This window comes from Suricata suricatta, chromosome 6 (assembly GCF_006229205.1).
Source record: "Suricata suricatta isolate VVHF042 chromosome 6, meerkat_22Aug2017_6uvM2_HiC, whole genome shotgun sequence".
NCBI classification, from domain to species: domain Eukaryota; kingdom Metazoa; phylum Chordata; class Mammalia; order Carnivora; family Herpestidae; genus Suricata; species Suricata suricatta.
In genome coordinates this window covers 50795995-50809448 of record NC_043705.1, presented here as the reverse complement: position 1 = coordinate 50809448, position 13454 = coordinate 50795995, and the positions used below count along the sequence as shown (strand labels likewise).

Genomic DNA, 13454 nt, shown 5'->3' with positions numbered 1-13454 from the left:
CTAGGAGTACCGTAACCCTCTGGAAAATTTCAACTAACTGAGATAGCACACTTCTGCATTAATGATATGGAATCCATACCAATTTACTGACCTTTATGTTATAGTACATACTATAAGGAACTGTTCCTATAGCTAACATTTTAAAAAATAATTCTCTGAGTTTGAAATATAGTCAGCTTGGGGGTGCCTGCATAACTTGATGGTTAAAGCATCTGACTCTGGATTTCGTTTGGCTCAGGTTGTGATCTCATGGTCATGAGACCAAGCCCCATGTCAGGCTCTGTCCTAACAGTCCAGAACCTGCTTGGAAGCTTGGAATTCCTTCCCTCCCTCCCTCACCCCTTCCCTCGCTCGTGCTCTCTCTCTCTCTCTCTCTCTCTCTCTCTCTCTCTCTCTCTCTCTCTCTCCCTCTCCTCCTCTCTGCCCCACTGTTGCTCACTCTCTCAAAATAAATAAACTTTTAAAAATGAAAAAAAGAAAATGAAATATAGTTGGCTTTATACTACCTTTGTTCCTATCTTTTTTTTATTTTTTGGAAAAAAATTAATTATTACATACCCAAAGGGGGCCTCCTGCCCTTACCAGTCCCACTCCCCACTTGCTCTGCCAAGGTAACTTCCAATATGTGGCACAGTGTTTACTATCCCTAGGTATGTCCCTAAAAAGAGTTAATTATACTTACAAGGTTTTTGTTTGTATTTTTGCTGAAAATTAAACATTATGTAAAAGGTGTCAAAATCTACTATTCTTCTAGAACTTTACTTTGCTTGCTCAATTATTATGCTTTTTAGATTCACCCAAGTCAATGTTAATTCATGTCATTCTAGCTCATTCATTTGTTTTTGCTTTTATGATAAACATTTTAGAGCATACAAATAAAGTATAAAAAACTCCATAAATCCATCACATAACTTTAAGATTCCATTTACTCTTCCCCCTCCAACATTTTTCTTTGCTAGAATATTTTAAATCCCAGATCTACCATTTTACCCTATAACTTATTTGAACTGAATAGTCCCATTATGTGAAGAAGTCTTCTGTTGCTAAACACTAAGGTTGTTTTACATAATGAGAATTTTTTTATATTTGAAAATAAACCAATTAGTAGAAGTCTAACTCATTTATACATATTATGGTTTTGGTATATTTGACCTTACTTCTTCCAACTTTATTTTGCTATTTCTGCCTACCATTCTTTTTTTCCCTATTTCCTCCTTCCTCTCCTTATGAATAAACTTTAATATACTCTTCTTTTAGCGGTTTTAAGAGTTAAACTATACTTCAACTCTTTTAGAAGTTATGTTTAATGTACATAGATTACTACTAACTCTAACATACCATTAATTTATAAGATACATCATCCTCTTGTGTACCATAAAAGAGAAAAATGCTACCAACTAAAGCATGAAATAATGCTTTCTTATCACTTAAAATTCTAATTTTATGCTTTTTGAGAGAGAGTGTGCCTAAGCAAGCAGGGGAGGAACAGAGGGAGAGAGACAAAGAATCCCAAGCAGGCTCCAACTGAGCACAGAGCCTGTTGGGGGGGTTCAATCCCCAACCGTAATATCATAACCTGAGACAAAATCAAGAGCTGGACGTTCAACTGAATGAGCTAACCAGGCACCCCTAGTTTTACGCTTTTAAAAGAGCTCTTTAAGACTTACTTAAACGTACATCTTTATTATATAACCACTCCTATGTGATACAGAATAAAAAGGAGGGCAAAATGAATTGTTTGACATACTCCTAAATCTTCCTCAAATTCAGATTTTGATCCTTCTCAACTGCTTTCCAATTCAGAGATTGCTGAGATCTGTTTTTTTCCCCACACAATATTATCCTCAATGTCATCAAGATCATTACTGATACAGCACTTCTTTAAAATGCTCCATTATTATCTCCTGATTTTCTTCTAAACACCTGTGCTCACATTTTCTTAATCTTACCAGGTCTCAACAAAAGGTTTCCAGGCAATACCAGAACAATTCCTTCCTCAAATGGGCTTAAGATATTCATCTAAAGTTGTGTTTAAGTTGTACATCAAAATACTGCCGCTGTCCAATCATGCCACCAGGCAGAATAACCAAGTTCACACAGGCAGTAAAACTACACATAAAACCCACTTTACCAAAAGCAATTATATGATATCATCAAGTGAAGATGCATTCTGATTTCAAAGATGTGAGAAAACAAGAAATACCTGATAGCTTTTTCTCTGGTGTCTAGGTCTGAACAGACCTTTATGTAACCTGCTTAATACCAAGAATGTACTTTCAATCTGGGGACTCTTTTTTTTCTTTATATTTATATATGCACATTTACTTTTAAGTTTTTAATTCTAGTTAATATGCAGGATTGTATTAATCTTGGGGCTGCTGAATTTCTTCAGGTCTGAAAAACTCTGAGTTACTAACTCTTCAAATATTACTAGACCACCATTCTCTCCATTTTTCTTCTGCAATTCACATTAGACGAATGTTGGTAACCTTTACTTCTCTGTATTAGGTTGTGAGTGAGTTCCCTCAGTACCATCTTCCAAATTCAGTCTCTGATTATATCAAGTTTAAAATCTGTCTTCTCTATTTTTTTCAATACCATATTCATTTCCAAGTTTTCTAATTAGCTGTTCTCCCATCTAGTAGATCCTATTCCATTATGCCACTTTATATTTCTTAATCTTATTTAATATTTTATATTCACTTCTCTCTCTTTGTTTTATACATTTAAATTATATCTGCAGAGAATTCTTTTTTCTAACTGTTAAATTTATTGCTATCTTAATAATAGATTTCTTAGACGGGCTTTAGAATTTTGGTTGTTCGTTCGTTTCAAATGGGATGTTTCTTGTTTTTCCCTCTTCTCTTTCTCTCTCCCTCCATCAGCACTATGCGGCAGTTCCAGAGCATACAATGCATAGCTTACCACCTAGAACTGTGTTATGTTCTGTCCTTTGTGCCCGCCCATCCCCACCAGCAGTTTTCAGGTTCCCTCATACTGGCCCTCTAAGGCCCCAGTTTAGTCTTACAAGGGTAGTTTTTAACTACTTCCTTGGAAGAATATTGGGGATGTGGCCAAAACAGTCATGAAATGGATCCTTAGCTTGATTCCCATTCAAAATTGTTCTAGAAGTTCCCATCTTCCAATAAAGCTTAGCCCTAGTCAGCAGCCCAAGACTCATCTTTTTTTCCTACCTATCTAGCTTCACCTAGTGAGTGGGCTCCTTGTGCTTTATTGCCAATGTCCCCTTAACCACACAAGAGCTTAAATTCCACAGCCTAATTTAGGGTCTTTGAGTGCAACAAACCTGCAAAATCAATCTCTACACGCCACTTTGGGTATCTGTTCCATTTCTGGTTCACACAGATATTATTCCTCTTTTTTGTACCGTGTTATTTTGTTTTGTTTTCCCTTCTTGTATTTTATTTGTAACTGCTGTTGTCTAGAATGGTCTTTTAATATAGTAACTTACTGTGCCTTATCTTTTTCACCTTCCCAATTTTTATTTATTACACATCTATTAAAAGAAGTCAGTTATGCCAAATTCCATCAACTGTTTTGATTTTTCCATATTCTCTTCTAGTTTCTGCCCACATATGTACACTTTTATAATTATTATAACTGCTATAATACAGTTACAATTTGGTTTTCTTTTTTTACTGAATATTTCAAATACTTTAAAAAGCTTTCAAAAGTATCACTCCCTATGGCTCATTCCTAAATGAGATACAACACATCAAACAAGTGAATGGTTAAACTGTTTTGAAAGGGGGGAAAAAATCTACTTTCAACTAAAATGCGAGTGGAGGAAAGGGTTGTGGTTTACCGCACTACTACATAAATGTCTTCAAAGTCAGCAATAAATCACCCACAATACAAATTTTAAAGCTTATCTTCAAGTATCTATCTATGCCTTTCTAAATATACCAGTCTTGCCTTTAAAAAATTTACATCATTGTTAAACCTTACACCAAGCAGTAGCTTATCACTTATTTAAAAAATATCCTACAAATGTCAATGACCTAAAGATATCATTATTTTTTACGTATCTGCAAACTGATTTACTACACACAACATACTCTGCAAACCTAGTTCTGTCTCACTTAGGTAAGTCACTAACACTCAGTGCCACAGTGTCTTCATCTTTAATATGAGGTCATTCCTGGGTGTCTAAAAATTAAATGCAGCTTTATATTTTAAAGTGCTTTGAAACCACAGAGATATTTTTTATTACAATTACCTTTTCTATTTCTCTTTGTGTAGCTCCTTCCTTTTTTAAACGTTCTTGTTCTACACACTTGGCATTGTAATTTTCCTTGGATTTCTGAAGGGCCTGAGTTATGCTCTGAATGGCTTGAACAGCTTCCAGAGTTCCTGCAACTTCTTCTTTAGTCTGTATGGTATGAAATGATTCATCAAAATGACCAAACTGTAAAGCACTCAATATCTGATCAATCAATCCTTTAGCAGAAAAAAAAATGATACCTTTTTGTGAGATTTTACTTGTTCTTCTCCATACTTCTGAACTTCCTTTATTAATTCTTGTAATTTTCTAACAAGATCCAAGTGACAGTTTGCTAATTTCTCTGTAGATGTTTTGAACACATCCCACACTGGTGCAAATGTTCTAAGGGAAAGAAAGTACAGGAATTATTTAATAAAAGAAAAAAAAGTCTAAGGCTCCAAAACAGAACCAAGAGAAACAATAACATTATGTTCATCAATTTTAATTATGCAAAATAGGAAATTAAATCATAAATGAAATGATTGACAGACTGATGCTGCTTTTTTAAATCCTTAATTAATATTTGTTTTTTGTTTTTTTAGAAATTAATAAATGCTTCATTTTTTATTTTGTTTAATGTTTATTCATTTTTGAGACACAGACACAGCACACAAGCAGGAGAGGGGTAGAGACAGAGGGAGACACAGAATCTGAAACAGGTTCTAGGCTCTGTGCCCGATGTGGGGCTTGAACCCACGAACCATGAAATCATGACCTGAGCTGAAGTCAGATGCTTAACTGACTAAGCTACCCAGGCAGCCCTATTTAAATTATTTTTGGACCTCAGTCAGGTACACAGAAATCAGTTAAATATTTATCAGAGGTGTGGCCACGGCTCTCTATTAATCATACCATACTATTTTCTAAGTTGATGTAAGTTTGACTTGTACTTGTTATCATCTATTGTAAAATTAACTTGTTTACAAATTTCAATTTTCAACTATTTAGTGCTCATCTAAAATGTTTTATCAAAAATAAAAGTTCTGGGGCACCTGGGTGGCTCAGTCGGTTAAGCGTCCGGCTTCGGCTCAGGTCATGATCTCACGGTTCATGGGTTCGAGCCCCGCATCAGACTCTGTACTGACAGCTAGCTCAGAGCCTGGAGCCTGCTTCAGATTCTGTGTCTCCCTCTCTCTCTGACCCTCCCCTGCTCGTGTTGTCTCTCTCTGTCTCTCAAAAATAAATAAAAAACAGAAAAAATTTTTAAAAAATAATAATAAATAAAAATAAAAGTTCCTTTGGGGCTCCTGGGTGGCTCAGTCAGTTAAGTGTTCGACTTCAGTTCAGGTCATGATCTCACGGTTCGTGGATCTGAACCCTGTGTCGGGCTATGCTGATAGCTCAGAACCTGGAGCCTGCTTCAGATCCTGTGTCTCCCTCTCTCTCTGCCCATTCCCCATTCCCACTCTGTCTCTCACTCTCTCACAAATAAACATTAATAAAAAAAATTCTTAAATACATAAAAGTTCCTCTGATTTCAAACATGCAAAAGTCAAATTCACACCATTGTTTAAGAGAATTCACCCTTAATAATCACTGAGAGTATTTTAGAACTGGCACTTGAAATCTTATTTTAGATAATTCTATCTGTATACTTCTTAACAAACACTAACTCAGTCCCCTTCTAGAACATGATACATGATGCAAAACACACTTTCCTACCACTTTTTCTCAGTACTGAGAACTTAGTATTTTCAGCAGGTTCAAGTATTTCCAAGAATTACTACATTATTGCATCCTGGATACTACAGTGCTTAGGATATCAATGGTTAACTTAAACCAATTTAGTCAATTAGGAATGCAGCACAAGGTAAGAAGGTAAAGAAAAAAATGACTTATCCTAATATATACTATGTCCCTATTATTACATTTCCTACCCAGTAGGAATGCAAACTCACAATGATCATTTTAAGCAATAATAAAGCAGTTCAAATAGAAAAATTAATATGTTTAGAATAGGGCTGTTCCAATTAGTTCTCAACTCACACTTTAAAATCTAATCACCTGGCAAGAAGTTAAAAGAAAAATTTTTAAAGTAGACAATTAAAAATTATCCACTTACTATAGCACCAAAATACATACACATCACTTTATTAAACCTGCTCCAAGATATTCTGTACTTGACAAAGCAGGAAGATGAGAATGTACCTTTACCAACGGATTCTTTACACTATAAATGGGTTCAACATAAGATTTTTTTAAATGCAGGTTTCTTTAAGGAATGTGACATTTCTTTACATTTTTAAAAGGTTGATATACAAACCTTTTATTCTGGTCAAGTAATACACATTAATATATAATAAGCAGTGAAAAAAAACCTAACATGTCCCAAATATTTTTAAATGCAAAAAAAATAAGAGGAAAATTCAATTGCTTAAATACGCATCAGTAAAACATTAATATTTAAAATACTAATGATCTTGGAGCGCCTGGGTGGCTCAGTCGGTTAAGCGTCCGACTTCGGCTCAGGTCATGATCTCACAGTTCATGGGTTCAAGCCCCGCATCAGGCTCTGTGCTGACCGCTAGCTCAGAGCCTGGAGCCTGTCTTCAGATCCTGCGACTCCTTCTCTCTCTGACCCTCCCCTGCTCGCGCTGTCTCTCTCTCTCTCTCTCTCTCTCAAAAATAAATACATTTAAAAAATTAAAAATAAATAAATAAATAAATAAAATAAAATATTAATGATCTTAAGTAATGACACTAACATATAAAATATCATCTATTATTTATGACGGCTCGCATTCCAAAGACAGAAATGTTGTTGGTGTCTTCTCTGGAAACACGGTTGAACTAAAATTCATGTTTTTTCTATCTCTCACCTGACAACTAAAACCAGGGTAGAATTTCCTATAATAAAACCACAGCCAATTGTTTAAAGCCAGCTTCTGCCATTCTAGTTACTTTCTGGCCCTCCTACTATCATAAATAAATAATGCTTTAGAAAAGGCATGTCTACACAAAGGCTTTAGAAAAAGGAAGCTGCCAGAAAAGTGATGTATCAAGGGCGTGGGGTGGGCGAAAGAATTAGAAGACAACTGGAAGAAAAACAGCACTAGACAGTCACCAACTCACAGCCCCCACTCCCCTCTGGGTGGAAAAGGTGGCAGCGCCACAGTCCAGGGCTGCAGAGGCCCTCTCAGCAGCGTCTGTCCACACTGAGCACACGGGCAGCACCACCACCCTGGGATGAACTGAGAGGGCACCTCCTCTCCACCTGGGCCACACTTCAGCAAGATTCTCATTTAAACTCATTCAACCACACAAAAGAATATTTTCATTAACCAGTTTTTTGGTTCAGGGAATTACTTGAGAATCTAACAGATGGTATAAACCCTCTTCATTAGAAATATGAATACCTATGAAAAATTTTGGAAGATTCAAAGATTCATCAGAATCCCAGATACAAAAAATGTTGTGTTGAATATCACTATAAGAATCTTTATAAATGTTATATGAATTATTTGTTAAATTATCTTAAAAGTATATCCTTTCCTCAATGTTTAGATAATTAAAAAAGATTAAGTATTTCTCCCAGGGTTGTTGTGGTCTAAATTATACAATATCTCCTTCCAGAACTACTAAAGCCATGTAGCAAAAGTTATTTAAAATGTATTATTTTATTTTTTTAATGTTTGTTTATTTTTGAGAGAGAAGGAGAGAGAGACACAGTGTGAGCAGGGGAGGGTCAGAGAGAGGGAGACAAAGAATCTGAAATAGGCTCCTGGCTCCAAGCTGTCAGCACAGAATCCAACATAGGGCTTGAACTCACAAACTGCGAGATCATGACCTGAGCTGAAGTTGGATACTTAACTGACTGACCTACCCCTAAAATGTATTTTTAATATGTATTTTTCAAAGCACATGTTTTCTTACCACATAGTTTTAAAGAAATATTTAATAATAATCTATAAAATCATAAGACATTTTTAATAAGTTGTATTCATGTCAGTAAAATTTATCTTAAGTGAGTTTGTAAAGATCACTGTTCAACGCAATTTAAGTGAACTTATAGAAAACTAGAATATCATGTATAACACATAACATTTGTAATCTCAAAATTATACTACCAAATGACTAGGTAGTTTAATAAAGGGGAAAAATGGGTTTCATACTTTGACTGCATTAACTAACTCACCATGTTCAATTCTATTTTTTATCAAGTCAAGAATATACTCGTATATAGACACATTTTAAATACATGATATATTATTATGCTTATGAACTATTAATCTTTAACAGGAACCTAACATTCTCAAGAATTGTGCCTAAATCAACATTAAAGAGTTTCTCACAGACATTAACTCACCCAAGTTGTGAATAGTTGCTTGCGGATTTTGCGAGTTTTGTCATTGACCTGGAGTATGCTTCTTCTATTGTAGCTCTGTTAAATCAAATTTCCAGATGATAAGCGCTCTCAAACACATAGAAAAATTATCAAAATACACTTAAAACTGTATGAACAAAAAATTCAAATTATGTATTAAAAGTAAGTAGGCACTGGAGCGGCTGGCTGGCTCAGTCGGTAGAGTATTTGACTCTTGATCTTCGGGTTGTGAGTTCTAGCCCCATGTTGGGCACAGAGCTTACTTGAAAATAAGTAAATAAATAAATATGTGGTCATGAATTTCTGACCTATCCTTAAATGCCCTTTGTGTGCATATATATAAAGAACTAGTCTGGTATAGAACTAAAAATTTTGGTATCACTAAAAATTAAATAAAGTCAATCCTCTTTAATATACCATTGGTTATCTGAACAGCAAGACCAAGAGTACTGCTTCTCTTATTGTTTCTCTCTATTTCTCTGTAAACTAATTCAGTGTGAAAGTCATTTGTATTTAATACTTCCCTAGGGTACCTAATATAGTTTTATTATTCTTTAATACTGTGATGTCACTATTATGGACATTTAATAAAACAAAAGATTGATGACAGTCATTTGGAAAAGCCAAATATAAGTTATTAGCAAGTCTGAGGTGCTGAATTTTAAGGCTTAATCTATTTTGTGATTAGATCTAAAACACTACTAAGTATTTTACAGTAAAAAAAAAACTGTTTTATATAACTATTATTTACCATATAGGACTTTAGGTTTTAAAATATTCAACCAAATGATTAAATATGGAAGAAAACAATTTTTCAAATAGACACATAATCTCAAATACGAAATATGAGGCTGTATTGTCCGTTTTAACACTAGAAAAGTTCATTAAGTTCTGTCTTACCTCTCCCATAATTACTCTGTCCCTTATTAATCTGTGCAACCTCTAACAGTGAAAAATAGTCTACAAACCATCACAGACCTTTTTGACAGGTTCAACTAACTTTTTTAAAAAAATATTTATTTACTTAGAGAGAGAGAGAGAGAGAGCGCGTGCACAAGTGAGCAGGGGCGGGACAAAGACAGGAGAGAGAGAATCTCAAGTAGGTTCTGCCCCGTCAGTCCAGAGCCTGGCGCATGGCTCAAACACACACCATGAGATCTCAACCTGAGCTGAAACCAAGAGTCAGTCACTTAACTGACTGAACTGCTCAGGTGCTCAGGTGCCCTGAAACTTTCGGCTTTTAACGTCCAAATCCAGATCTCCACACTGTTCTTGCATCAAACCAGCTGTTTAATACCTAAATGCCTCAAGCATAACCCTATTTAAGTACTTTAATCCCCTCAAACTCAGAATATTCAAACTAAGCTTATCTTCAAACTCTTCCCCAACCCATGCACACAAAAATCAGCTCTCTAACAAAAAAGAACTATTATTAGCAACTGCCTCTACTGATGGGACTGTGACTTTTTTTTGCTCCTTAAACTTTTGTGTGTCTTTTAAATAAACTTTATCACAAGGAGGTACTTTGATCATCTAAAGAGAGTTAATACAGGAAAAAAAAAATTACTATTTCGATGATAAGTTTAACAGTATAAAAAATGATTCAATCTCTAGCAATAGTAAACTGATAGAAAAAAAAAAAAACTACTGATGAGGAAAGCCAGAAAAAATACAAAGAAAGGGAGCTAACAGGAAACAGAAGCTAAGAAGGCAGTTAAGAATGAGTAAGCCAATGAGGCCACTGGGTGACTCAGTTGGTTAAGCATCCAACTTCAGTTCATGATCTCATGCTTCATGAGTTCAAGCCCCACTATGGGCTCCGTGTTGACAGCTCAGAGCCTGGAACCTACTTCAGATCTGTGTCTCCCTGTCTCTCTGCCCTTCTCTTTCCCTCCTTCCCTCTCCTTCTCCCTCCCTCCCCCCCCCCACTCAGAAATAAACACACGCACACACAGAGTAAGCCAAAATTTAAGAGAAGGATATCCAGAGAAGTAAGTCAGATATGTGGGTCAGTTTTTCCCTGGGGGGATCTAGAAGCAGCAGCTGAAACTGAGAAGTGTAGCAGAGTTTTTCAATATCGCACAGAGTAAGGGAAACGAAACTAGATTCAGACTTGCCAAAGATGGTAAACATGGGAAATCCATACTCTTTGAGACTCAAAGAGTAAGAATGAACATTAAGTAAGTAAGCTCTCAAAGGGACTGCAAACCATACCTTTTCAAATCCTGATATTGGGTCCTGTATAGATGGCTTACATACACTCATAAAACCATGAGGCAAGTATGACAAATGAATGAAAACCAGGAGGAACAAGCCAGCAGTGTTTCAAATGCTGAGATTATAAAGCTTAGACTTTATGAGTTCATGTATTATGTTCAAGGAGACAGTCCATTAAATCAAGAATTTCAGTAGAGAAATGGAAATCATTTTTAAAGAAGGAAATCCTAGCAAATTTGAAAAAAGATACAAATTCTGTATCTGAAAAATATAAACCAGAAGAGCTGAGAAGACTCTAACTTGGTATAAAGCTCAGAGAGACAAAAGAATGGAAAAGACAGAAGAGAAATGGAAGACTGGAAAACAGAAAGAACAAAGGACAAAGTAAAAAACTCTAACATACATGTAAAAGGGTAAAAAATGGGTCAGAAGAAATATTGTCAGAAGTAATAATGGACAATTTTCCAAAACTGACAAAAGGTATCAAACCACAGATCCAAATGGCCCAACAAACCCTGAGAGGATAAATGAAAAGATACCTATATCTCAAGGTAAAACTATGTCTATACCTACTCATAGTAAAACTTCTGAAAATTAAAGACTAAAAGATCTTAAAAGCAGCTAAACCCTTCCAACCACTGATGTTACCTCTAAAAAAGAAGAAATAATTACCGATAGCTAACATCTCAACAGTAGATACTAGAATGATCTTCCATTTTATTTTAAATCCAGTAAAACACAAACTGTGAAACTCCTAGGAAAAACAGAAGAGAAAACCTAGAAGACCTTGGGTATGATGTCTTGGGTGATATGTTTTTACATAAACACCAAAGAAAAATATATGACAGAAATCAATGATAAGGTAGACTTCATTAAAATTAAAAACTTCTGCTTGGTGAAAGACAGTGTCGAGAAAAAGAATTCAGAGGCTGGAAGAAACTATTTGCAAAAGACACATCTGAAAAAAGACTGTTATTTCACATTACAAAGAACTCTTAGAAAACTTGATTAAAAAATGGGCCACAGACCTTAAAAGACATCTCACTAAAAAAAAAGATACACAGATGGCAAATAAGCATATGAAAATGTTAGACATCATATCATCAGGAAAATATCAATTAAAACAAGATATGACTACAAACCTATTCGAAGGACCAAAGTCTGAACCACTGAGAAAACCAAATACTGGCAAGGATGTAAAGCAAAGGAATTCTCATTCGTTGCTAACAGAAATGCAAAAGGATAGAGCCACTTTGGAAGACAGTTTGAGGGTTACTTATAAAACTAAACATACTCTTTTACTATATAAACCAGCAATGGAGTTCCTTGGTATCCACCCAAAGGAGTTGGAAATTTATGTCTACACAAAAACCCGCACACAGATGCTTATAATAGCTTTATTCTCTACTGCCAAAACTTGGAAGCAACCAAGATATCCGTTAGTGGGTAAATGGATAACCTGTGATACATCCAGACAATGGACTATTATGCAGTATTAAAGAGAAATGAGCTACCAGGTATGAAAAGACAGTGGCACCGTAAATATATACTACTAAGTGAGAGAAGGCAATCTGAAAAGCCTACTACATATTGTATGATTTCAATTATATAACATCTGGAAAAAACCGAACTATGAAAACAATACAAAAGAATGCAAAGAATTCTTAGGACAGTCATAAATTCTATATTATACTGTAATGATGGATCTATGCCATTATCATTTGTCCAAACCATATAATGTACAATACCAAGAGTGAACCCCAAGGTAAAATAATGAACTTTGGGTCATTATGATGTATCAATGTACGTTCATCTTCGGTTAAAAAAAAAAATGTACCATTCTAGGGGATGGTGGGAAATGGAAAAAATAGGTCAAGGGGAATAAGAGGTACAAACTTCCAGTTATAAAATAAATAAGTTATGAGTATGAGAAGTACAGCATAAGGAATAAGAGTCAACAATATTGGAAAAACTATTGGTGACAGACTGTAACCACACTTACAGTGGTGAACTTTTTGTAGTGTATATAAGTGTCAATTCACTATATTGTATGCCTAAAACTAATATAAATTTGTATATCAATTATACTTCAATTAAAAATTTTAAAAATAAAAATTGGGGGAGGGGCACCTGGGTGGCTCAGTCAGTTAAGCATCCAACTTTGGCTCAGGTCATGATCTCAGTCTGAATTCGAACCCTATGATGGGCTCTTGGCTGACAGCTCAGAGCCTGGAGCCTGTTTCAGATTCTGTGTCTGTCTTTCTCTCTGCCCCTCCTCCGCTTGTGCTCTATCAAAAATAAACATTAAAAAAAAATTGTTTTAATTCTTTTAAGGCGCCTCTGTGTGGCTCAGTCAGTTAAGTGCCCAAATCTTCGTTGCGGCTCAGGTAATGAATGATCTCACGGTTCGTAGGTTCAAGCTCTATATCGGGCTCTGTGCTGACAACACAGAGCCTGCTTGCGATTCTCTCTCTCTCCTTCTCTCTCTGCCCTTCTGCACATTCTCTTTCTCAAAAATAAATTAAACATACCATTCTGGTAAATAATGTTGATGATAGGGGAGGCTATGCATGTGTAAGTTAAGGGCAGGGAACAAACAGGATTATCTCCATATTTTCCTCTCAATTT

The 13454-nt window shown here is 35.4% G+C and overlaps 1 protein-coding gene across 1 annotated transcript in view; it reads right to left on the bottom strand.

Moving 5' to 3' along the window:
• FCHO2 (FCH domain only 2) overlaps positions 1–13454 on the bottom strand; it is a 122862-nt gene that overhangs the window by 73992 nt on the left and 35416 nt on the right. Inside the window, exons 3-5 of the mRNA XM_029942424.1 lie at positions 8592–8666; positions 4486–4627; positions 4241–4393 (exon numbers count right to left, since the gene is read on the bottom strand). Coding sequence (XP_029798284.1) covers positions 4241–4393; positions 4486–4627; positions 8592–8666 — 370 coding nt within the window. The remainder of the gene's footprint in view (positions 1–4240; positions 4394–4485; positions 4628–8591; positions 8667–13454) is intronic.